The sequence below is a fragment of the Prinia subflava genome, chromosome Z, assembly GCF_021018805.1.
Source record: "Prinia subflava isolate CZ2003 ecotype Zambia chromosome Z, Cam_Psub_1.2, whole genome shotgun sequence".
NCBI lineage: Eukaryota > Metazoa > Chordata > Aves > Passeriformes > Cisticolidae > Prinia > Prinia subflava.
This window is the reverse complement of record NC_086283.1, coordinates 70,073,139-70,099,391: the sequence shown is the minus strand read 5'-3', so window position 1 is coordinate 70,099,391 and position 26,253 is coordinate 70,073,139. Positions and strand designations below refer to the sequence as shown.

Genomic DNA, 26,253 nt, shown 5'->3' with positions numbered 1-26,253 from the left:
TTTCAGTTTGTACTGATTACTCCTTGTTCTGTCCCTACAGTTCCTGATGAGGAGCCCCTCTCCAGCTTCCCTGCAGGCCCCTTCAGATCCTGCAAGGTTGCCATGAGGTCTCCACACAACCTTCCCTTCTCCAGGATGAACAGCCCCAACTCTTTCAGCCTGGCTTTGTGGGGCACATGTTCCAGTCCCTTTATCAACTTCATGTCCCTCCTCTGGACTCGCTCCAAGAGTTCCATGTCCTCCTCATGTTGGGGACACCGGAGCTGGACACAGCCCTGCAGGTGAGAGCAGAGAGCAGAGCAGAGGGGCAGTGAGCACACACTGCTGGCTCATGTGGAGTTCTCCATCAGCCATCACTCCCAACTCATCCACAGGGCTGCCCCCAATAATTTCTCTGCCCAGCCTGTGGCTGTGTCTGGAATTGCCATGACTTGGGTGTAGGACCTCGCACTTGCACTTTGTTGCACTTCTTGATGTTCACACAGTCCTACTTTTTTCAAGCCTGTCCAGGGTCCCTCTGGCTGGCATCCCTTCCCTCCAGCACATCCCTGGTGTCATCAGGGAGCTTGCTGAGGTTGCTCTTGATGCCACTGTCCCTGTTACCAATAAAAGTGTTGAACAGTACTGGCTCCAGTTCGAATCTCAAGGGACATGTATAATCCCCTTTGTTTCTTGTATGAATATTCGCAAGCACAAATAAGCAAAAAACCCACAACAAACCCCACAAAACAAACAAAACAAAACAACAGGAAAAAAAAAAATCAACCAGGAGGCCTAGCTATTCTCAAGGGATGCAAAATAGATTGGTCTTCAGTTAAAACAGGTAAGTGAAATAAAGTCCAAGTGTAGACAAGCTGTATTTCTAACCTAAAAGAAACAGTTTTAACTCCTGTAAAAGAACACAGCACAAGGCAGATCTAAATGTCAACAACACTAAGAGCTAACAGACAGTAAAATTGTAAAGAAAGGAAAATCCTCACAGGTAAGACGTTACAGAAGATAGGGCTGACCTAGGAATATCTGGACTATGTATTCTGAAAAAAATAATTGAAATGCCATCTGGTTAAGGTCTCAGTTTCTAAAATTGCATTATTTGACCCATAACTAAAGAACGAAACAATTCAATAGGGCCATTGATGGAAAAATAATTATATATAAGTACAAGTCATATAGGCTATTCATGCAGCTTCGTAAAATGACTATGCATTTCCAGTTAATTTCCAGGCATTGTATTTTTTTGTATCTAGAGAAGAGAAAAAATCTAGAAATTATTTCTGGTAATATCTCTCTTGCTCTGCTTACCTTTAAAAATTTAATGTCAGCCAACAGTTCAATATTTTATGCAGCACTATTCTTTTAATAATTAATAAAACAGGAAAGTGCTGCAAGTAAATTCAGTCAGTGAGCAGAGTCTGAATGTAGAGAATGGGGTCATGAAATGAAGGAAGAAAAATTGATTACGTGTATTGCCACAGCCATTTAACTACACCTGCAAATATCAGAAAACTGAAAATTAAAATTAAATACTTCAGTGTCAAAATGTAGCATCAATGCAATGACATTGTTCTTTCGAACCTACTAATTAATTTTGATTTGTGTAATTTCTTGTTTTCTTACTGTAGGTGAATAGCAGTAGGCACTGCTATTCATAGTGGACTGGGGAAAAGCAGTGGAAGCTCCTAAGAATAATTCTGGCAAGGGCATAAGGGAACATGAAAAGAAAGAGTAAAAGAATTAAAAAGTCTTCAATTAATCTAGCTATCTGAAAGCAAAATCTATCAAAATTAAATATATTTTGAGTTTACTTCTTACAAAATGTTCATTTCCCATTAGAATATCGGCATGAGTATAACAGTACAAAATTTGCAAATGCTCTTGAATTGTTCTAGCACCTGGATATTCAGACATTTATCAAAAGGTTTGACAATAATTATGAAAGAAAAGAAAAAAAAAAAAATAGAAGCAAAGCTTCTGCCCAAGTGTGAGGAGCCAATGAGTTTTGTTATGCCTCAACAATGGTTGTCAGAGGTTTATGGGAAGAGGTTGCACATGTGCCATGTCCAGAAGGCAGCCAGGAGAAGATGGCAGGAAGCCTTGTCTCTGGGGAGACTTTGCCTGGCAACGCTTTCATGTCTCACATGAGACAGGCAGTCAGCAGGGGAACATTGAAGACACTGTACCGCAGAGACACTCTCCAGTCAGATGGGAAAAGGTCTCCAGAAATGGACTGTAGTGGGACATTTGACTGCAGCAGTGATCTCCTGTCAGCAGGTAGACTTTGGGAGGAGACAGGGACATAAAAAGTAACTGCACCAGAAGCTCAGGGGGCTGTTCTGTCCTTTGCCTTTTGACTTTTTGGGGGCTTTTTGAACTTGCTTTTTAAGCATGGGCTTTTGGCTTAGGGTTATGCTTTTGCTTTTGAGGCTTGGTGATTCAAGCAGTTTTTTGAGACTTGCTTGTCAAAACTTACTTTTGACTTGGGGCTTTTTGAGTCTTAGGCTTTTGCTCTGGCCCCAGCCTGCCTTTTGGCTCTCCTGCCCTTGCTGACTCTTGCTCGCTGTCATGTCTGTCCTGCCTCCCTGTGTCCCTGTCTAATGCCCTGCCTCCTTTGTCTCTGCATCCCCTCCTGAGACACCTGTGTCCAACCCAATCTGCCTCCGCGCCTGACCACAACCATGATCCTCACCATGACCCTGTCCAGGCTTCTGCACCTTCTGCCCAAGGGCCCCTCACCTCATGCCTGGTCACCCATCACCATAGAAGCCATGCACAGGCAGGCAGCGTGCACAGCCCCTGCCTCATGGACATGGATGGCACTCCCCAGCCTCCAGTGGTAATGTCCTCTTTTTCCCTCTGTCTCCTCTCCCTCTCTCCCATTTTTCTTCGTCTTTCTTTGTCTTCATCAGCCCTCTTTGGCAGAGTAACTCCTTTTTATCTTGCTCTTTGGTTACCAATAAGTGGTTCTCAGACACAATATTTGCCTGGTTTGGCTTAATTTCCTTTCAGACCATCATTATTAAAAGAACTCCTCACAGTTCCCCAGAGTAGAACATGACACCAAGAAAAAAGAAGTATACACTTCTGACATCTGTCAAATCATCTTTCAGTCGCAAAGAAAATGTCAGTGTATTGAGAGGTAATAAATACATACTTATGACCAGAAAAATGTCAATGATCAGTGTATTCAAATCAACCTCAATGTCAGAAGGACAGACTGCTGTTGATTGCTCAGCATCATATCTCAACTGTGCCTGCAATCTTGACCCAAAATAATTCCCAGTTCTCTCCCTTTGATCTCAGTTTTCTCAAACAGCAATTTTCGACAGCCCTAGCATAAAACATTTTGTTGTCTAGAGTTTGAAATATTTATGTTTTGGTTGTAATAAGACAGCAGCTAAAAACTGAACACATCAAACATTTCATAATATGTAACAGTTGTTAATGATTATGTTTATCTTACAAGTCCTCTTACACAGGATAGGTTATGAGCTACTTCCTTAATGAAAATAAGCTTTCTTGCTACACCAAAAATTTTACAATTGGAAAAAACAATATAATGCACAAACAAAAATTTACTATCAAGGCTCACAGAGCTTCCTTCATTCTAAGAATAACTGGGCTGTCCTGTGGGATTATTATTAAAATCCCCAGTGTCATACACAGATAAATAAGAAATGTGTTTGGAACAAGTGAGAGAAAATGCAGTATTTTATATATGCATGGTGCATAGCTGAGCAAATTGAATTATGCATTAATTTTGTACTGATAATTCTGGTATTGCTGCAAGCTGAATTGCTGACAGAAGACCCTACAGCCAACTATAATTCAGTGTCCGTTGCCTTTTAACACTTTTGCATTTCATCACATCTACCATACAATTTGCTTTAAACCAGGTGACATTTTATGACTTCCTGTATAGCATGTAACCTTTTGGGAATAGCCCATGGGACTCTCCTACCTAGTGTGACAATCCCCAGGCCTGGATAGGAAAACCGGGGTGTCACCACGAGATTTTGGGAGTGAAAGTCCCTTTGGCAATGAAATAAATGAGAGGCAGGCACAATTTGGTGACCCGAAAAAGAAAGAACTTTAATAGGGGGCAAAATAATAAACAGCAAGGTGATCTCAATATAGGGTTCACCAGAAAGGGCCTGGGGTTACAGTAATTTATATAAAGTATGTAGGGGCAGAGCTTAAGGTACAGAGCCAATAGAAAGAAGGGATTAAGAATATGCAAATTATTGTGGCAAAATTAAACCAATCGGGGACCAGACACTGGGAACATGCTAGAACGTAACCTTATATGAGCAAACCAATTTACAAAACAACTTCCCAAAAGACAACTTTTCTCTCCATAACGGGTTTCCCAAAGCTTCCAACTAAGGATTTCTCCTAACTCTCTATTAGGGCTTCCCAGCCCAATTCCCACACCTAGTAACTCCAGTAGCACCACTTGAATTGAAAAGCAGGTGGACCCCTAAAGGAATGGGGTTTTTTAATTCTTCTTTTCTTTTAAATAAAAAGAGTGGCAAGACTTTGTACCTTGCTTTCCATACTCCATGAGCAGTTCCTTTATTTCTTAGTGCTCAGTGAGGTTCTGAGAATAGCTGGCAAGTCCCTTCACTGATTCCTACAGAAGAGGATTAAAAATGCTCTCCCAAAGAATCCCTATGATGACAGAGTTTCAAGCAAGCTGCTTGATAAGATTTACTCTCAGGCATCCCATACCATCTGTGAACCCACGCTCACCAAGCAGAGGCAACACAGAAACCACAAACACAATTCAGTAAGTACTACTCACTTTGCACAGCATGAAGTTTTGACAAGAGCAACAAGGTAAATTGGCAAAGAATTCTTAAAACAGATGTTGATATGACTGACTTTGGCGAAAGATCAAAACTCCAGAATCTCAAAGACCAGTTTGTGTTGACAACTACTCAGGCATATTACAAGATGGTCAGTGAACAATTGAAAAGAAACAGAAATGCCTAAGTGTTTCATAAATATTTAATCACACCATCTTCCAAACTGTAACAGATTTGGGCCACGCTTCTTAGAAGCTGAGAATAAGAAAAGCTCCCCCTGCCTGACAAACTGATGAAGTTCTCTTCCATTGACTGGAGCTCTACACAGCATATAATCTTGACATTTCAAATTTATAGGGCCCTTTCAGAAGACAGCATATCAACTATGAAGTGGCAGCAGTGCTTTTAATTAATCAGTTTATGAGGTCAAAGACCACAGGTTCTTGTCATCAGTAACACCTTTTGTACACTTTTCCTTTGCAGTGAAGACAGTGAAGCATTTTGAGGGGGTTTTTATAGTAGTATGGTATTTTAATTTAACAGTAAGTGTTCTTAACAACCTGATTATATTGTTTGCAAATAGAAGTATGTTTAGCAGACTGTACCCATGTGATGTACAGAGAGAGAATGTCACAAAAAGGTCAGACATAAGGGAGTAAATAAACTCAGCAGGAATGACCCTTTGATAAATGCAGTGCTGAGTAAGAACATTTGTGTGGTACCTTGAAACTTTGCAGTTTATTGCCACAAACAAGTTCATAAATCACCCTGAAGGTCTTGCCTCAAAACCATTATATTTACATTTAATAGGCAGCAAATGTACAACCTATTTTAACACCTTTATGATGATGCATTTTACCACAGGATTCTTAGGAACTTATATAAATATGAGAAAACAGCTTAAAAAAATGTTTAAGAAAGAAAGCATATGGTAACATTTACCACACCTGCTATCAGATCACATTTTTTTCTAGTTTATTTCAAGCCTATCAAACTGTGTAACAAAGAACACCTAAATTCAATTGGAAAAATGTGGGAAACTGAATTTCAGAAAATGTTTAACTACTCTAGGCAAAATTTGGCTAGGATACCTGAGCTGAAAGCCCATCATACATAGGAAGGCATAAAAACCTCAGGGGTTTTTTTGTTTGTTTGTTTTGTTGTGGGTTCTTTGTTGGGGTTTTTTGGGGTTTGTTTGTTTGATTGTTTGTTTGTTTTCATAGAATCATAGAATAGTTTAATTGGAATAGTTTAAGGGTCATTTAGTCCACTTGGCCTTGTTGAACCTCATGAGGCTTCTACAGGTCCACTTCTTGAGCTCGTCCAGGTCCCTCTGAATGACATCTAATCCTTCAGGAGTGTCATGCCATCACTCAGATTGGAGTCATCTGCAAATCTGCTGTGTGTGCACTTGATCCCTTTGTCTGTGTCTGTGTGTATCTGTGAAGACAATAACACTGCTCCCAGTAGAGACCACTGAGGGCACCACTTGCAACTGTTTCCCATTGGAACACTGAGCAATTGACCCTCACTGAGCCCATACCCTCTGGATGTGACTGTTCACTCACTTCCTCATCCATCAGTCTACCATCTCTCTCCAATTTAGAGACAATGATTTTGTGGGGGACCCTGTCAAAAGCTCTACAGGAGTCCAGATAGATGATACCTGTAGCCCTTTCTTTGTCCACTGATGTAGTCCCTCCATTGTGGAAAAGGTTGGAACTAGATGATTTTTAAGGTCCCTTTCAACCCAAACTATTTTATGGTTCTACATTTTACAAAACAATTTTTTGTACACACTACAAAAGATCTTGAACTAATCACCAAGGCAGTAAAAAGCAGGTAAGGTGGGCTGCAGTGAACTCAGGTACAAATAAATGCTGGAGAGGGTATCCAAGAGACTGGATGGATTGATGGCTGGAACATTTTGGGCATATGTGGGGAAAAGGGGAGGTTGGGCCTTGCCTTTGGTGAGGTGATGCCCTGCGCCGCATACCCCACCCTGGTCCTGTATCCCTACAGTGGCTGCCAGTCCCTGGCACGACCGAGGCAATACTCCACATCTGTCCCTAGAGCCCCAGTCTTGCCTCAGAGTGGCCAGATGAGGGAAGTCCCACCCGGGGAAAGGGCACAGGAAAGTCAAAAGATAGTTTAGCCAGGACGTGAGGCAACCAAAGGTCTTGACTCTGCTTCCTGTTGGACTTCCTATCAGCTGAACACCATGGGAACTAGGAGTATTTGACCTTGTCTACAGCTTTTCTGTCCTTCTCTCTTTCTTCTTCTAATTTCCTCTTCCTAGAGTTCTGAGAAACTTAAAATCCAATGGGCTTGGAGCCTGCTAAGTTGAATGGCATCAAGTTAATGCTTTTGTGAAGTGTTTTATATTGATTATATGTTGCTTTAAACTTTTGCCAGGGTTCTCTGTTTTTCTGAAGTTGTCATTAAAGCTTTTTTTGTTGTTTGACTGCTTGAGGATATCTTGTCAGCATTTCTCTCATGCATCTGACTCCGAGTACATTAAAAACTGTGAGCCCCTTTAAGAGGCTTGCCAAGCCATTTTTCCGGGGCTTTACAGGTATTACTTCACATGTGATAGAAGTAAATCTTCAAAGACTGCACATTAAAAGAGAGTCTTGTATAAAGTTAATCTGCCATCATATTTGATTACTACTACTAAACAGAGGGTCAACAAATTGGAATCCTAGTTCCAATTAAAAATTAAAACAGTTTCTGTACTGGACCAACCGTTTTTCAATTTGTATGACTACAAGAAGTGTTCAAGGTGTGTTTGGTGCAAAGATTTCAAAGTAGAAAAAAATCCCATCATCAATGGTATTACCTAAGTGCATGACAATTTAACAATTCCAAATCTGGTTCAGGATTTGAAATATCATCTTCTGTGTATGAAAAGTCCAAAATGTACACAAATAATGTAGTTAGATGCATGAGTTCTCTTTCAGTGTTTGTGATTTTTTCTGAACTTTTTTTAGTAGGGGGTCTCAGGGCCTGAAAAGGACAGCATGCATGCATTCAAACCAGCAAATGTGTATCTAGCTCTCAGGCACTGAATTGAGGTTTTCGTCAAATTTATTATTACAGTCCCAAAATCTCATTGCTGACAAGTAAATTGCCCAGTTAAGAGATTAAAAAAAAAGGTTTTTTAATATGCTTTCATTAACATTTATCTACAGTGAATTTCCTGTGCTGTATTAATGCCCAGATACTGAACTTCACACTCCTTATACAACTCTCCACAGAGTTATCATTACCACTTTCAATAACTTGTCATAACATTTTGTCACTTAACTAGTTTACCTTTAGTAATACTTCAGAATATGCTGAACAACATGGATTCACTACAGGCTCCACTAACAATTTCTCATAAAATAAAATTATAATCACCATGAAAACAGGCCAGTTACTGATGCCTTGTTTAGCATTTTTTATACAAGACAGCATTTCTTCTTACACTGAGCTCTACTGAGATTATTTAGTGAGGGATCTGCAAAAAGTGACCTCTGCACACTGCTTCGGTCAAATTGCTTCTGAAGGAGTCATGAAGCTGGTGGGTAAACAGTTTCAGTAAACTTGTAAGATATGTCACCTGTTTTGAACAATTGCATTGAGCTAGACCAATACTGCATGCATATCCCTGGATCTCCTGATCCTATTCTTAATCGGATTTTCCAGTAGGTTATTTGGTACAAGTATTACTGCAGTATACCTAGATATGTGAAAGGATAAGCAGAAACACAGCAAACAATATGCAATACTCATGCAAGAAACAGGGACTGTGATAATCTTAAACTGTGATGTTAAGACTTCCTGAGTCTTCACTGTTGACTGGGTAAGAAGGCATTGACATATGACTATCCTCAGAAAACTGACAATTCTAGAGCTGAACATAAATTTTGTGGCCAAGAAAGTAATTCTGGATACTTTATCCTTATTTCAAGAACTTCCTTTGCATCAATTGTCCTGGAAGTTTAGAGCATTGGAGGAATGACTCTTCCTCCTTAGAAAAGGCATGCATGACTTTACCTACACATCATGCAGTCCAACACAGATTAGCATTCTGCTGATGCAGATAGGTGAACAGATCAACAGATAGGTGAATAGATCAACAAAATTATAATTACAATTTTAAATTACATGGTCCTCACTAAAGATGTTCATATAGATAGCCTGCTTTGCAGCAGTTTAAATAATTTCTGACTATTAAAGGTTTTTCTACAAGGTTACTGCAATAGATGCTCTTGATATTGATAAAAAACTCAAGCCTCCAAATCTCTAAATGTTCACTAAAAGAATGGTATAGACAGTGTTTGTCAAAACCTCTGAATAACAATTAAACTCTGTACACGTACATTCTTGCAATTTCTGATTGGTTCTGCCATATATTCTCAATACGGTGTTTGGATCTCTGAATTCTCTTGCAGGACAAGAAATATACAATTATTTTCAACAGTTAAAAGAGAAGTTACAGTAAGTCAGATTTCCTGATCTCAAAGCCACCTCTTATTTTTTTGAAGCTCAATCAAGACTGCAGATAGATCTGTTACACTCTTTAAAAGTGACCTCTTGGGCTCCAAGAAAGCTGGTTACAAAATAAATTCCACATCAGGGAGGGAAGGGTGAGGGAAAGAGAGGAAGAACAAGAGAGATCCCAAGCATAATCTCAAGTTGGATATTAAAATACCATCTTGCCTGAGAACCAGTGCTTGACAATACAAGCATACACATTCACAAATGCTCATGACTAGTCAAGCAGATTTAAGCACACAGTGCAAGCTGAATTCAACAGTAAAGATCAAAGGTTAAAAATTTGCTCTAGGAAAACAGATTTCAGCTGATGATACCAATATTTATGTAACAACGAAAGTATAAAGAAAACAACATTGTGTGTCAGAAATTGTGAAGGCATGATGAGAAAATGAGTTATTGAATGTATGAATAACAGCAATGCTGTGAAGAATGCATAAATAGGATGGTTTGTTGGCAAAAAGCTGCTGACATTATGCCCATTAAGTAGCAGAAGAGTGCATCAACAAGAAATTAAAAAGTCACAATGACTATAAAGCTTCCCCCAACCTACAACTAAGCCCACTCATGTACAAGCACACAACGCCATTTAGACTAACAGTGAGTTAAGGCAGAAACAAGAAGTTAAACAATCTGTGCAAATGGTAACATTAAAACTGGAACACTAACTTCATGAAAATATTCTGTAGTCTTCTGAGATATTCACAAAGTATTTTGTCACTACAAAATGTCAAGGCATTCCAGATTATTAGGTGTAAATGTTATGCACAACAACATAGGAAGAAAAAAAAAATTAACTACACTTTATACCCAATTCTTGACTGTCTAAAATCAAAATTTTCTTGACTGTTGGCTACATTGATGATGATGCCTCCGCTTAAAATTAGAGGGATGTAGAGTTTTCATGATTCCACATTCACTTAAAAATATTTACTGGTACCTGAATACCAGAATATGAATTCTTCTCCCTATCGCTCAAAATTCTGAAAATAAAATGTGATGACACTGAGGTGGTGAGAGCTGCTCCAGAACCTGGGCAGGGACAATCAGTCCCCTTGGCATCAGCATGGCATGGTGCAGCTCCTCAGTCTCACTGCAAACACTGATATGCACTGTCCCTGACCCAAAACTCCTCTCCTCTGAGGAGGGAGCACAGAAAAAATATAGCATCCAAGAGGTGCAAAACTTCTGCTGAGCCCTGAATCACAGCCAGTGAGCCCAAAGGGTAGTGAGCCACCCCCAGGGCTGTGTCACTGCCAGCAGGGCAGACAAGGCAAGGGGAGGACTCTACTGTCCTCTCCCTAGGGTTGAACCAGATGAGACCCCTGGTCTTACAGGTGAGCAAGGACAGAAGCATGCCAGCAGGACTCATGGACATGGCCTCACACGGAAAGAAGCACAGTACTGTGGGACAAGCACGGATCTTGGATCTGGGGAAATACATACAACAAACAAGGGGTTCAAAGTCTTCATCTAAAGGATGACCAACCTCCCCTCCAGTGGGCATAGGGCTCAGTGGAAGGCCTGTCAAAGCCTCAGAACAATCACACGTTTCCTCAGGTCCTACAACATTTAGCCCTGGAACGCAGCCCTCATTTAATGGCACAGCAAGATAACCTCAAACCATCCCAAGAGTGGGGAAGGAGATAGAAGAGGAGCTGCAGGCCAGGGACCGGGACCCTCTTGACCTGATCTGGCTGCACCTTGGACAGCCGTAAGACCAGGAAGATGGCAAAAATAATAAGAAATAAGTAAACCACACTATCCAGAAAGTGCCAGTAAACTTTTTCACTTTATTTCCCATCCCTTCCAAAAAACAGCCAACAAAGCCAACAACCGTGTAGCACTTTACAATATTTTTAAGGGATAGATATTTATTTTCTACAATTCAGCATAAGTATGATGACCTAAAGATTTTCACTGGGTTTTTGAAAAAGGAAAACAATATCAGGTGATAGAAATAATTCATTCAGGTTTGGGATAGCAGATTCCTGAATTTACAATAGTGATCCAGAAATACTTATCCATAAATAAAAATTATTTCTGTATTTTCTACTTCCAATAAAACAGTAAGTACTTGGGATAGATTGCCTACTTTTTATATATGTGGTTTTCAGGTTAACTTTTTCAATTCTTGTTTGGTGCTGAAGGAGTAGAAGGCCAGACGTGGGGGTTTAGTCATCTCTTCCCACTACACTGTGCTTATGTCCTTATAAACAGAAGCAGCTTCACCCACAATGGCCTGTGATTGCTTCCCACAATACACCACCACACGAACTGTGCCAAATGGCAGGTTCTTCTCTTAAACTAATTGCACCAACTCCTCCAAGGTAACTCAATACTTTCTCTGTGTCTTCTTTGCAACAGCAGCTGTTGCATGAAAGCCTGCAGTGTGTTACCTCTTCCTCAGTTGTGGCTATGCAAAACATCCTGGGATAACGTGCTTCTCCAAAGGGTGCCAGTTCATGAAGTTCCCTATTTAATCAAGGTAATAATCTATTAAAGACTATTAAAGTCATATGATGAGCTGGGGAGGGAGCTGGGGGGGTTTAGCCTGGAGAAGAGGCAGCTCAGGGGAGACCCTATCACTCTCTACAACTCCCTGAAAGGAGATTATAGCCAGGTGGGGCTTGGTTTCTTCTCCTATGCAATTATAAATAAGACAAGAGGACACAGTCTTAAGCTGCCCTAGGGTAGGTTTAGGCTGAACATTAGGAGGAATTTTTTTACAGAAAGGGTCATTGGGCACTGGAATGGGCTGCTCAGAGAGGTAGTGGAATCACTGTCCCTGAAGGTGAAAAGACTTTTAAGAAAATACTGGATGTGGTGCTTGTTGTCAGTGCCACCAAGTTGACAAGGTGGTGTACTGTTCTAGGTTGGACTTGATGAACTCAAAGGTCTTTTCCAATCCCGTTGATTCTGTGATTCTGTAAAGTTACCTTAAGCCCAGTGCCTCATATGTTTTTGCTATAAAGTTTGTTCAAGCTCATGCTTTGTAATTTATGAAAAAAAATCCAGACAATAAGAATTATTCTGGATCAAGACATAAATTTACATCTTTCTGATAAAGTTAAATATGTTAGATCCATATATCTATTTCCTCTGGTGCTTTCTGAAAGAGCACAATTTAAATTTCTTTTAACATTTTTTTCAAAGAAACATGCTCTGATGACTGAGCTCTTAATTAAAAAAGCTTTTATTTGAGATCTCAAGATTTTAATACTAATTTAAAACAACAGTGAAGTTTATTAAAATATCCCACAGTATCTTGAAAATCATTCAATATAGAAATTTGTATTACCCCAAATCAGCAAAGCTGTAAAGTAATACAATTAAATATTCCTTTCAACACCTCCAATCTATTGTGTCTTTGTAGTACATCTTACAATTAAGACTTGCTAACCTCTTCGTTACTATAATAGCTCTTTTCCACCTCTGGTATATTGATTAAAAGCTCAAATCACCATTTATTGAGTAATTCTAGTTTCTTTTTATATTACAGATAATGCCCACTGATATCACATCCTCTTCACTTTTAATATCCCCTCTATATAGCTGTTGTCATATCCACCTTATTCTCTCTCTGGGGCCAAAGCCCATGTTCTTGAATTTCAAATATAGGGATAGTCTACTCATTTTCATCTCAAAAAAAAATCAACCCAAAATTTCAAGACATGATCAGCAAAACCTCTTTTAAAATAGAGAACCATTTACAGAGTACTTAAATATGAAGTATAATGTAGGAAACAAGAAATAATGTAGGAACAGTAAAAAGCCAAAAAAACCCTACAGTGTTGGCTCACTGAGAAAGATGAAAGAGGACACTGTCACAGGGTGAACAAAGTTTAGTCCCTAACAGTGCTGGTGTGTACTTGCAGTCAGTTTTATAATAACCTTCTCCCATATTACTGCTAATTTAAATCATTTAGTTCTAGGGGGTTGCACTGGTACCTCAAGCTCATTTCAACACAAAATGACTGAACTTAGTCTAACGTGCAGGTGTGTACACAGCACCCCAACACAGCCTTTGCACTTAGCTGGTGTCTTCACTCAGCCTCACCCGTCTCGCAGGTGACTGCTTGCAGCTACACCGCAAGTTCTGACAGCACAGCACAGCACAACACAAATAAAGCTAAAATAACAGTCAAACCACTAAACATCAGCCAGGTCACACTTCAACATAGGAAAACATTTTTTCTGCAGGAAGCTATTTTTGCATTTGGGAACACAACAAGGTCATCATAACATATCCATGTAATTTCAATAATAGTATTAAGTAGCATATAAAATAAAAATCAAACCAAATATTGATTTTAGCTCTGCTATATTTACCAGAGGGATGAAGCCATCTACCATAGCATAAGAAAAATTAATACTTTTATTAACTTAATACTTCAAGAATCATTGTATTTTCCATTTACTCTAAGAATTTAAACCCTTTGAAACAAGAGCAGCACTGCAATTCCAATAAAAATAAGTGTAGAGATGGAAAATATACCTTTCCCTGAAAAAAAGACAAGACAAGAAGTAGTGTTGATTAATAGCTGCAACTGTTAAAAACTGCAATCAATGCAATACAGAATTCAAGTATACACAAAGAATCAAACCTTGTAAGAATGTTTTTTATATTCCTGCTGTCTGCTGATGTTTCTCACTAGAGCTTGAAGTATGATCCTTTGCATCACTGTTTCATAAATCAGTGCCTCTGAACTTTCTCAGAAAGGAAGACTGTGCCTCACCCCAGAGATAAACCATATCCAGTCATTTACTTCTGCAAAGTCTTACACCCTGTACAGAGGTGCCCACTTGCAGGGAGGGAAGGCACACAGTACCCAGTTAACTTTCATCCAGAAAACCATCTCTCTGGGCTGTCACATCTTTGTATGTTTTCATCCATGTTCACGTACAGAGGGATATAGATTAACATACTACACCAACATTTGCTCCTACCACTAGGAAACTTTGTACAAAATATCTTAACACATAGAAAACTGTCATAGACAAATTACATGTCTATACAATCACATGTAGATGTGATTCATATCTAGACTTTCTGGTGTAATAACCTCCTATGGTAGGAACACATTTGTTTGTAAATATGAAATGCTTTTTCATTTCTTGTAGCACACAGATACATTTTAATATCTTGGTGAAATCTAATGCAACAGTAAAATAAATCTAATGTAAAGTAACCAACTGGGTATTATGGATTTTTTGAAATATATACTAATTATTTCTACATTTTTAAATTTTGTTAAATAAGGTTTCATATTCAATATTACTGCTCAATTTTCCATGAATTTTTTGGTTTTTCATTTTCATTACATTATTTTTACTTGTTCTATCACTTCAAAGTCTTTATCAGTTCCAACTTGCCTTAGGCAGGATTTAATAATTTTAAAACCATTACTTGTATGTAAAATGATTTATAAGTTTGCTGCCAATTATTTTAATAAAATAAACATTTTAACAGCCTCAGGGATACTAATTATGATCCAATGATGAAGGGAAGTTATTCTTTTCCATTAGTAAAACTGTTCGTATTAACATTTTTTCTAAAATACACTTTCAATAATGTCCCTGAACAAAAATGGCAGCTTTGTCAAAAAATTAAACATAGACAAACAGTCCTTGTCTGATGAAAATACTCAACATACAGACACAAAATTATTATGCATACAATCAAATGGACAGTATTTGTCACATATTACCTGAGACAGAGTTTTTAATATGGTGGAGACCACATGAGAAGAGTACGATCTTTTCCTAAGATGCTACAAAATTCAACTGTCAGCTTTCCTATTTCTGCAATGTAAAATACTTATGCAGGGAAAAAGAAATGCTCATTTTAATCAAAAAGTGCTTATTTCAATCTATGTATTCTAACATCCTAAACAAGACACTAAAATTTTCTATACAAATTAGTTTTCAATTTTGCAAAACAATGATTCACTGTAAGTTACATACACTAATTCAAAAACAAACAAAAAGAATTTCAAGTGAGAAAGTGGAAACCCTCCATATTTACAATTATCCTTCTTCCAATCTTACAGATTGCTCAAGCTTTCTCTTGATAGCTGGTTACATCCTCAGAAAACCACTTCCATCTAACTGATCAGAAACAAGCATCTATTAGACAAATTTCGAATTTTTATTTTACAATTTATAACCCACCTGCTTGGGAAGGCGGAAGAGAGAATTTTTGTAAAATATATCTTTAGCTTGACTCCACGTTCCATCGATGATGATCATAACAGATGGACTAGAAGACGTCACTGCCATGTCTTCCAAATTGGTTGCTTCAGCTCCAGGATACAAAATTAGAGTATTGGGATTTCTGCACACAGTTGCTAATTCAGGATACCTTCAACGCACAGAAACACAAAATTAAATTAATTATTGAAAGTTTTCATGACATACACATACTTTCAGATATTAGCTCTCACTCATCTCCACCAAATTTTACTTAAAATGTCCCTTTCTCATCTATCACTTTCTCCTTCCAACACCTCAGAAATTGTGGGTTTTCCCCTAGCTTCTAAGTGGGGGCAGTCAAAAAACAACCACAAAAGTAATCAATGAAAACTGAACAAAGCAAAATATATCTTTTCCAATGCTTAATCACTATTCTAATGTCTATTGGAGCCAAAGACATTTTGAATTGTTTACCAAAATTAAATACATGTATTCTAAAAAAAATTGTTCAAACACTTGGCATAAAATTACTGCAATTATCCCATTTTTAAACTTCTATATATAGAAAATATTAGCAATTCATGGTCCACACCTACAGGACACTTTTGAAAATGTTTTAATTTCCATTGGTTTTTATTTTTTAATTATGACTTATACTAACCTCTGCAGTTATTGTTCCCATACCTTTACACTTTCTCCTTCCTTCCTGCTGGCTTCTACATTTGCCAATGGTACCACAGGAGTAACTACTGACTATTAAGTGTTTATGTATATAGAAACTCCTGAAGTTTTTGCAGGACACCACTGTCTAGTCTATAAAAATCTGTGAGAGACATTGTCATTTAAATAGTATTCCAAGTCTCAAAAACCAAGCCTAAACTAGTCTGGCCTTGTGTAGCATTATATGGCATCAGTGTCCAGGGAGGTACAAGCTGCCAGCAGGGAAAACTGAAAAGACAAGTCTCTCTTCCATTAAGCACAAGGATCCATTTTTATTTCCCCCAGGACCAGGGAGGGGGAGGAAGGCAAGAGGGAAGAAGGAGAGAGGGGACTGGGGCCAAGTCGTGGGCATTTTACAGGGTGTTGCAGGGGTGAAGTTTTAGGGTTTGGGTCAAACGAGGAGTTAACACAAGGAAAGTAGGATTGAATTGTAATGACCCTGAAATGGAAGCACTCACAGCCTTGAACACTCCAGAGATGGGCAGCCACAGCTTCTGTAGTCAACCTGTTTCCATGCCTCACCCCCATCAGGGTAAAGAATTTATTCTTAGTACCTAATCTAAACCTACTACTCTCTTCCAGTTTAAAACCATTTCCCTTGTCCTAGACCTTGCACAAATCCCTCTCCATCTTTCTTGAAACCCCCTTTAGGGGGCCTTCAATAAGGTGTCCCTTGGAGCCTTCTCTTCTCCAGACTTAACAACTCAGACTTTCTCACAGGAGATGTATCCAGCCCTCTGATCATCTTCATGGTCTTCCTCTGGACTCTTTCCAATATGTCCATGGTCCACATCTTAAGGGCTCCAGAGCTGTACACAATACTCCAGATGGGGTTTCACCAGAGTGGAGCAGTCAAGCAGACTGGCTGCTAGTTTTGTAACAAAGACTGTATTACTTGTCTGGAACTCATTTCAGCAGTACCAACACATAGTCTTTAGAATCGACCCAATCAGAAAGTATGAAGAAATATAAAGCAAGGGTTGACGGTGCAAAGCATGTGACATTGAGTAAGAAATTAATTCTGCATGGTAGCTCAGTGATTATAAGGAGTAACTGATTTGGTAGGATTAGAAGAGATATATGTAGTTGAAACACCATGTGAAGCGGAAAGAGAGGCTGGTACATCTTAGGTATATCGGAATGGACTAACAATACCCAGCGCATAAAGTGGGCTCTTCATGATACCTATCAAGATCCAGTAGGTGCAAGATCATGGACACAGACACAGGCACGCTGTAAATATGTAAATTCACATGGAGGAATTCCTATTGTCACTGTCACCTGAAGCTTTTAGGTTCCAAGAACCAGGCACCTGCATCACTTCTCCAAAAATGAAGCAAGGATAATCTGTATTTGTAGGAGAAAGCAGTAATAGGAGTGGGGAGGACTAGGGAATAAACAAATGGTTCTAAATAAATAATGGATTTTGAGTTGATATATACGAGGTGTACTTAAATTTGCACTCCATTATCACTCTCTGAGGAAGCCTGTGAAAATACAGTTTTAAGAATGTTAAGTTCAGGCAGGACTGAAGCACAAGACATTGAGATCTTGAGATTAAGACTCAAATGGGACCATACAGGATGTATGTGAAATGAAAGTGGAATGGAATTCAGTATACCAATAAGCATGGAGATAGTCCACCATCTGACTACCTGTCCTGGGTTATGTAACAAAAAAAAAAAAAAAAAAGTATTCTATTTCATCTGTAGAAAGCGGTTGGGGGATGGTTTCCCTTTTCTTTATCTCTTGTAACTCCAGCAGGGGGGGAGGGTTGATGCCTTCTGATAATAGGCCAGCTGTTAAAACCAGGTGGGGCAGTGTTTCTTATCTCTTTCATTAACTTCGTCCACCCTCCAGGGGATATCTTCTGTTAAAGGGCCATTAAGGCTCACCAGTGACATGACACATTACACCATCCCATTGTGAGATGCTCCACCCAGTGGGGAGGAGCCAACCATGCCCTACTCAGATAAAAATGGGGACACAGGGACCCCAGGCATCCTCTTTTCCACTGGATTCCCACAGGAAGACTGGACACATCTCACTGCCACTGAATTCTGTCTACAGGATCACCTCTACTCCAGCAGAACCACATCTGTCACTCCAGGAGGACTTGTCTGGACTGCTTCCAACACCCTGGCCAACAGGGTGTCAGGTCGTATCTCTGACTCTGTCAGGGTTTTCCAGGACTTTTGTTTGTTTGCTTGCTTGGGGTTTTGTTTGTTTGTTTGGTGGGTTTTGTTTGTTTGTTTGTGGGGTTTGTTTGTTTGTTTTGGTGTTTTTGTTTGGTTACTGCATTTGCATTTTTAATATACCTAGTAAAGAACTGTTATTCCTATTCCCATATTTTTGCCTGAAAGCTCTTAATTGCTAAAGTATAATAATTTGGAGGGAGGGGGTTTTACATGCTCCATTCCAAGGGAAGCTCCAGTTTTCTGGGACAAATATCTGTCTTTCCAAACCATGACACCACCCTCACTGCCAGCCTCCTCCCTCCAGCAAACAGTCCAGACTGATTCAACATTATGTGTTTCATTACTGTCAGTATCATTTACTACAAAGAACAAACAAACAAACAAATCCAAAACATAATTATCTGTCTTTCCAAAATGAATGGGAAAAGAATTGTAAATATAAACCAGAAATCTGTAAGATAAGCTTAGGGCAAACAGAAGTACATGGAAACTTCTCTGCCCACTACATTTTAAGCCTTACTTACACAATAGTAATTTGGTATCAGTTTAGTTTAACCAAGAATCTTCCTATGTAAAAACAAACACAAGGGGCCATCTCATTACATAGTATGAGATCTAGTACTCAAGATCTGGTCATTATTTTCATGTTTGCCTTTAGAGAACCCAAGTCTTCAAAGATCAAACTATCCTGAGAGATTTTAAATAAGTAACACTCTTAGAAGATTTTTTTAAAAAGGCATTCTTAAAACAAATCCAAACCCATATTGATTACAAAGCATTTTAAGCTTGTATTACAAACACACAAACATTTTGAAGACATTTTAGTCTTCAAAATACAATTCAGTTGAAAACAATGGTTTTCAATGCTTACTCATACAAGGATCATCGAATCATCACTAAATAACAGAATGGGTTGGAAGGAACCTTAAACATCATCCCATTCCAACCTCCTTGCCACAAGCTGGAACACCTCCCACTAGACCAGGCTGCTCAGAGCCCCATCCAACCTGGCCTTGAACATACCCAGAGACAGCACATCCACAGCTTCTCTAGGCAATCTGTCCCAGTGCCTGACCATCTCCAAAGTAAAGAATTTCTTCTTAGTATTTAATCTAAACCTACTTTCTTTCAGTTTGAATCCATTCCCCCTTGTTCCATGACTAAATGTCCTTGTAAATAGTCTCTGTCCATCCCCTCTGGTAGGCTCCCTTCCTGTACTAGAAGGCCACAATTAGCTCATCTCTTTTCCAGGATGAACAATCTCACTTCTCCTAGCCTTTCATCTTCCTAGACCTTCCATCCCTTTAGTTCCCACCAAGCGTTACTTCCATGACTTCCATGACTTCCATGACTTCCCCAACAGTGGACATAGGTTTGGCTGAACAGGTTTAGCCATCTTGTCTAGACTGTGTTTTTGCTAAAAAAGTTTGGACCAGATGATCCTTGAACTCCTCTTCCATGCAGTTATCATGTAATTCTATAGTACATATGTAATGAATATCAACAGCCAATGATGGTCTTTAGTTGCTCATTTCCTCAAAACAGAATTATTTCAAGTAATTGAAGGAATGTCCTCTATAAAGACTATGATGAAGGAAAATCCTTTATACAGACACTATGACATTTCCAATACTTTCATTGGCATTTTGCAATACTTGCAGACTTGCAGACTTCAGGAAATGGAATTTTCTTGGAATTCTCTTGGAATTCTCAAGAGAAAGCAATTTGTATCATTTACAGTTGTAGTAACTTACTTCAATTCAGGTAAGATTTTTATTGCAATAATGAAAAGCAAGATCACAATGAAGATAAAAATTTTCTCTTTCTATAAATACATCAATACAATTTTTTTTTATCTGCTTGACCTGGCCAGCAGCTAACGTAAACCTCAAACAGATGACACAATTTAAAAATTAGGCTGTAAAATACAACTACTGTCTTGAGCTCCACAAAAGCAATACTTGCTTCTCTTATAAATCAGCTTTAGTTTTGGTGTGCAGCAGGTATTGAAGGCCTTTATAATCCATTTGGCATGACAACAATCTCTGCTAAGCAGAACTATTCAGATGTTTCATTCATGCCTGAATATCCAACTACTTTGTCACAGAAGATTTATACATTCTCATGATTGTACTTAAATAGCATTTTATTGTTTCTGGGATGCATGCTCTTGAAATGTGTAATTTAAACATAATCCCATTTTTGTACCATAAACATTTTCATTACACATGTACTCAGTTGCTCTCAAATGCTCTAAGCAGTTTTAATTCAACATGGATGCAGGCAAGCATTCAGATTTTAAAAATGCAACACTGTCATTTACTAGCAAACAATACCAATAATAAAGAACAGATGTTAATGTACTATCTGTAGAGAACTATCAGGTTCTCTCTACAAAAAAAAAGCATCTGTTCTTTATTTAAATGAGGACTTCTCAGTTTTTCTTATCATTTTTACTATTTCACCTTAGTTATAGGCAGGTGCCTTTACCTCTCTCCTGTGTTTGGAAGACTGAAGACTGCCATAATTCCTATAAGGTAGTAATTCCTATCAGGTAATAAAATGGATAAAAAATAAAGGTAACTACCATCTGTAATTTCCACATTCAGAAAGAGGTTCTCGGCATCAGGACTGAAGCATAAGAGATATCCAGCAAGAGTGCCTCTGTTTTGTCTACTTTTTTATCACGTATCTACTTTTTTTCATGTAAAGCATAATCTTTAAGAACAGAAACACTAGCACAAGAATTGCTTACATTGGAAAGGACCTCAAACACAATCAAATCCAGTTGGACACTTCACACTGCCAAGTCTACCACTAAACCATATCCCCAAAATCGCTATCTACACGTCTTTTAAATATCTCTTGGCATGGCGACTCAACCAGTTTCCTGGGCAGCCTGTTCCACTGCCCAACAGTCCTTGTGGTGAGGAAATTTTCCAATCTAAGCCTCTCCTTGAAGCACATCTTAAGATCCATTTCTTCTTGTTCTGTCTGTTGTTTATAGTTCAGAGAAGAAACTAACACCTACCTCTCTATAACATTTTTTCAGGTAGTTGCAGAGAGTAAGAAGATCTTCCCATATGTGACATACATTGTGTTGGGTTCATATCAAGGTTTTAGCAGAGAGTAAGCTGCAAGAGTTGTGTGTTCCCTATGAATATGCCCAGAAAGGCACTGCAGCCTGTGGAGAGCACACTCACTGAGGAATAGGGAAAGTGTGAGGAGGAAGGACTGGCAGAAAGGAACTGCTATGAACTGGCTGCAAAGCTGAAGTCTATAGTATTCAAAGAAAAAATAGTCAGAGAGAATGTTATCTAAATTATATTAAGAAATCTGAAATTTGATATGGTAAAGTACAGTTTCAGATGGAAATTAGCACATGTCAGTTAACCAGCACTACTTACTTTCACACACAGAACGAACAAAAGCTGTGACAGGCTGATGATCTCTGCCTGCATTCTTGATTGAGGTAAGGGGCAGAAATGTGTGAATTTAGTTTGATAGCATAATGACACTAAATGTGCCTAAAGCACACAAAAAAACCTCACAAGAAATGTTACCTGAATAAAGAACTATAATCTGTAAACAATTTTACATCATTTGTTATGTGGCAAAACTCAATAGTTGATATTTGACATAGTAAGAATTCTTTGTGAACAAGCACTAGAAAGTGCCATATCTATTGTATATAATTACCTTAAACAGCTTTATAAAATCAACAGAAATAAGTTGCATTTTATTGCTTTGAAAGTGAAGCTACACATTTTGCCAAGTGGCCCATTTAATTTCTGATCTAAACTACTGAACAGCAAGAGGGCTGGCAAATATACTGAGATTTTATAGAATCATAGAACCATAGAATCACAGAACTATAAAATCATAGAACAGGCTGAATTGCAAGGAACCCACAGGAATCATTGACTCAATTCAAGTTCAGGACACCCCAAAAGTCACACCATGTGCCTGAGAGTATTGACCAAATGCTTACTGAATTCAGATAGGCTTGGTGCTGTGACCACTTCCTTTGGGAGCCTGTTCCAGCACCCAATCACCGTCAGGGAGAAAAACCTTATCCTGGTATCTAACCGAAATATCCTCTGGCACAACTTCAGGCCATTCTCCTGGGTCCTTTTCCTGGTCGCAAGAAAGAAGAGATCAGTGTCTACCCTCCTCTTTCCCTCACAAGAAGTTGTACCTGCAGTGAGGTCTCCCCTGTCTCCTTTTCTCCGGGCTGAACAGATGCTGAGCTGCTCTTCATATGACTTCTCCTTGAGGCCATTTATCACCTTCATTGCTTTCCTTAGGACACTCTCCAACAGCTCAATGTCATTTATATTGTGGCGTCCAAAACTGCACACAATATTCAAAGTGAGGCTGCCCCAGCTCAGATCAGAGCAGGACAATCCCCTCCCCTGCCTGGCTGTCAGTGCTGTCCCTGATGGCCCCCAGGAAAGGGCTGGCCCTCCTGGCTGCCAGGGCACTGCTGGCTCATGTTCAACTCACCATCAACCAGGACCCTTAGGTATCTTTCAATGGTGCTGCTCTCCAGAATATCATTCCCCAGTCTATACACACAACCAGAGCTGTCCATCTCAGGTGCAGAAGCCAGCTCTTTGTGTGGTTTGATTTCAGAGAGCAATGCAGATAAATTTGTAATTGTCCCCACATTTTCGTAAATAACAGTAGTGGATGGATGTAGAAATATTTGCATCTGTTGTCTTGTTCCTTCATTAGAATCTATAATTTTATCACAGCATTCAGAATCACCAAAGTGTGAATATTTGCAAGGAGGGAAGGCCTGAGCACCTTTTCAGAAAAGTAAAATAAAGGCAAAATCACCCCATCCAAATAATCAAAAAATATAAAATAAAACTTAAAAACTATAGTGACAAGGTTGTTTATAAAACTTTGGTATCAAAATAACTTAAATTTTTGACAGGTTAGACATTAGATACAATTGCTACCTCTGTTCAATATACGCCCAAAATTACTGCTGAGTGGATCCGTATTGTTACACAAAAACAATTGCCTAAAAAATTTTATTAGTCATCTAAAACGAGCATGAATCCAATAAATTGTATTTTATTCACGCATAAGAAACTGTAGTTGTTTTTGCCCTAACATTTCCATAGTGAATAGCAATTGTACTGCTCTAATATACTGCAGTTGTTACATACAAGTCTATGAACAATTCAGGGAAAAGACATTAGCACTTTTTTTTGCTCACCTTGCTACAACCAATTTTTTTTTTTACATTCTGTATCTTTAGAGAGAGCATTTTAATAGACATCCTTCAAATGCAAATGCTTTTGTAATTGCAGTTTCAGAAAACCATACTGCACAGTGTATATCTAGCTATATAAATTATACCTTAACTTCCTATTCAGGAATAAGTAATCACTTAATTGAATTGAGACAACAGATGCCCTAGCTACCCCTCTGTTCTGCCCCACACTTCTGTATATTTCAACTGCCCTTGCTCACCATATCACATATACTAACAATAACGTCCAATTTTCATTGAAGGAAAAAACCAGCAAATATTAACAACTCATAAAAGTGTTATTTTTACAATGCCACCGTGCTCTAACTACTCATGCCAAACTATTCACTCCTAGCTTAATCATTTTAGTACACCAAAGAAATCTCAGTATCTGACATTAATGTAATCAATACCAAAAAAAGGGTCATAGTTAAAGTCTTTGAGTATTTGAGGTAAAAAATCCAGATAACCAATAGAACTGGTCTTTTATTTGAGAAATGATATCTGATAAGCCAAGTTACCATGCAAACACTTCATATTTCCAGTAGAATTAAATGCCAGATGACAGGAAGAACAGAGAAGACTAGGATAAATCACATATTAGCTCTTAAACAACTGGATTAATTTCTTCTCATCTTCACCATTATGGCATCACTTATAAGTTGAAGATATCAAGTTCTGGAAAGACTTTCTATAGTTGATTCTTTTCTGCAATATAGGCAAGCCAAGAATAAGGTAAATGTAACCTACACAATTTGTGTGTGAGTTCTCAGCCACATGAAAAAAGTGTACCCAAGAAGGAACTGAGTAGAGGAAATTCTAAACAAAACAGAACAAAACAAAACAAAAAAAAAAGTGCTTTATGTTTACTCTTCTATCCAAACACCAAAAAAAGTTAAGATTTCCAGTATTGTTGTCATAACCGTTGGAAATCCAAGTGTTACACTGTCATTCAGGTCATACCAGTTATTCTGTAGGAGGCAGCTCTGGAGGTCCTTATTAAAATTCCTTTGTCCTCCTCATACATTTTGGATGCTGATTACAAAGCATAGGAAAAATAACCAAGATACTGCTGGACAGCAAACTTGCCTTCCCCTTCAAGCAATGGGCACTGAGAGTTACACAGCTGAGATGCTGTGTACACATCCCCTTAAAAGAAGGCTTCTGCCAGCTACAGAGTTACAGCTGTCAGTTTGATTGGCATGCCACTGCTAGACCTGCTGTGATGGATTTTCTGCTGCAATTTTCTTTTTCCAAAGACAATCAGCTGCTGCATATGGCTTAGTTTTTACTCGAATCCATACTGACAATTACTTATGCTCACAAAGGTTGTCTTGAACTGTTCTAAGTTTTCAGAGCTGTTGCCAAGTGCTGCTGGATCCCACAATAATATAAATATTTCCACTACCATTGTATTATGATTATTTACAAGAGTATGGGCAACTGTCCAGGTTATCACTTGGCCAGGTCTGCTGTCTGGTAGACATTCTACATGGACGCAGAGAAAGAATATGTGCGCCACATCATGCTTCCATCTGCAGGCACTGTCCACATGCAAGGTCAGTGACAGCAGAGCTATTGAGTTATACTGGTTTATATCCTTCCAAACCACGCAATTCTGGTGGCAGCAGCAAAGGAGACAAAAAGGAAAGGTATGGCCTTAATGTGCTTCAAAACAATGATACTTCTAAAATATATCCACAAGCATTCTGTAATAGTTTATTTCTTCAAAATAACAATGACAGAAGTCTTGCCCCAACAGGGGGCAAGGTTGATTTAGCTGCCTGTACAGTAGGTACTAAACTGCTTACAGATAGCATGGCTTTTAAGAAATACAGAAAACAAGTCATGTTTAGTTTAATGTGTCATAAAATGTAGGATGAAGCATTGAAATTTGTGAGGTTTTAGAAGTCTCGTTAGCAGAGACTTTTGCTCTAATAGAAGATCTGCTTTTCCCACTTACAGTAAATACTGAGATGTTTCTACAAGTCTGCAAAATGCCTGTTCCTTTGTTTTTACAAAAGAAGGAATATTGCTTAAAACGTTGACAGAATGCATTTATAGCTGAGAAGAAAACACGCAGAAATAATACATTGCAAAGCTGGAAAATAACTCTTCTCCATCACTCCTCATTCCTCTTCCCAAGAAGGTGTGCATAAACTCAGTGACTGAGCACTCCCAATTTCTGCAGTCTCACATCCACAGTACAAAGCACGCACACTGCAGATGCTGAAAGTTTCAAGTTTTAACCCCACACCTGGGTAAGACAGATCATCAAAGCTCATATTAACCTAATGAAAATGTTTGTTTCTATCACTACCTCCAGCACGGTTTATAGCAAAAAAATCTAACAGAATTTGAGGCTGAGATCCATGACAGATTTTGACCTGAACAGAATTCTCTACTTTAGAGAAATATCTCTGAATTCAAACTTGAAGCAGCTTTAATATTGTAATCATCAATTCTAAAGGAATTCAAAGATTTACTTGGTGCAGACTGTATTGACAGATACACATACCTGATGTGT

At 38.6% G+C, this 26,253-nt stretch overlaps 1 protein-coding gene across 1 annotated transcript in view; it reads right to left on the bottom strand.

Annotated features, from left to right (window-relative positions):
• Positions 1 to 26,253, bottom strand: part of DTWD2 (DTW domain containing 2) — a 76,259-nt gene that overhangs the window by 14,752 nt on the left and 35,254 nt on the right. Inside the window, exon 4 of the mRNA XM_063422648.1 lies at positions 15,522 to 15,711. Coding sequence (XP_063278718.1) covers positions 15,522 to 15,711 — 190 coding nt within the window. The remainder of the gene's footprint in view (positions 1 to 15,521; positions 15,712 to 26,253) is intronic.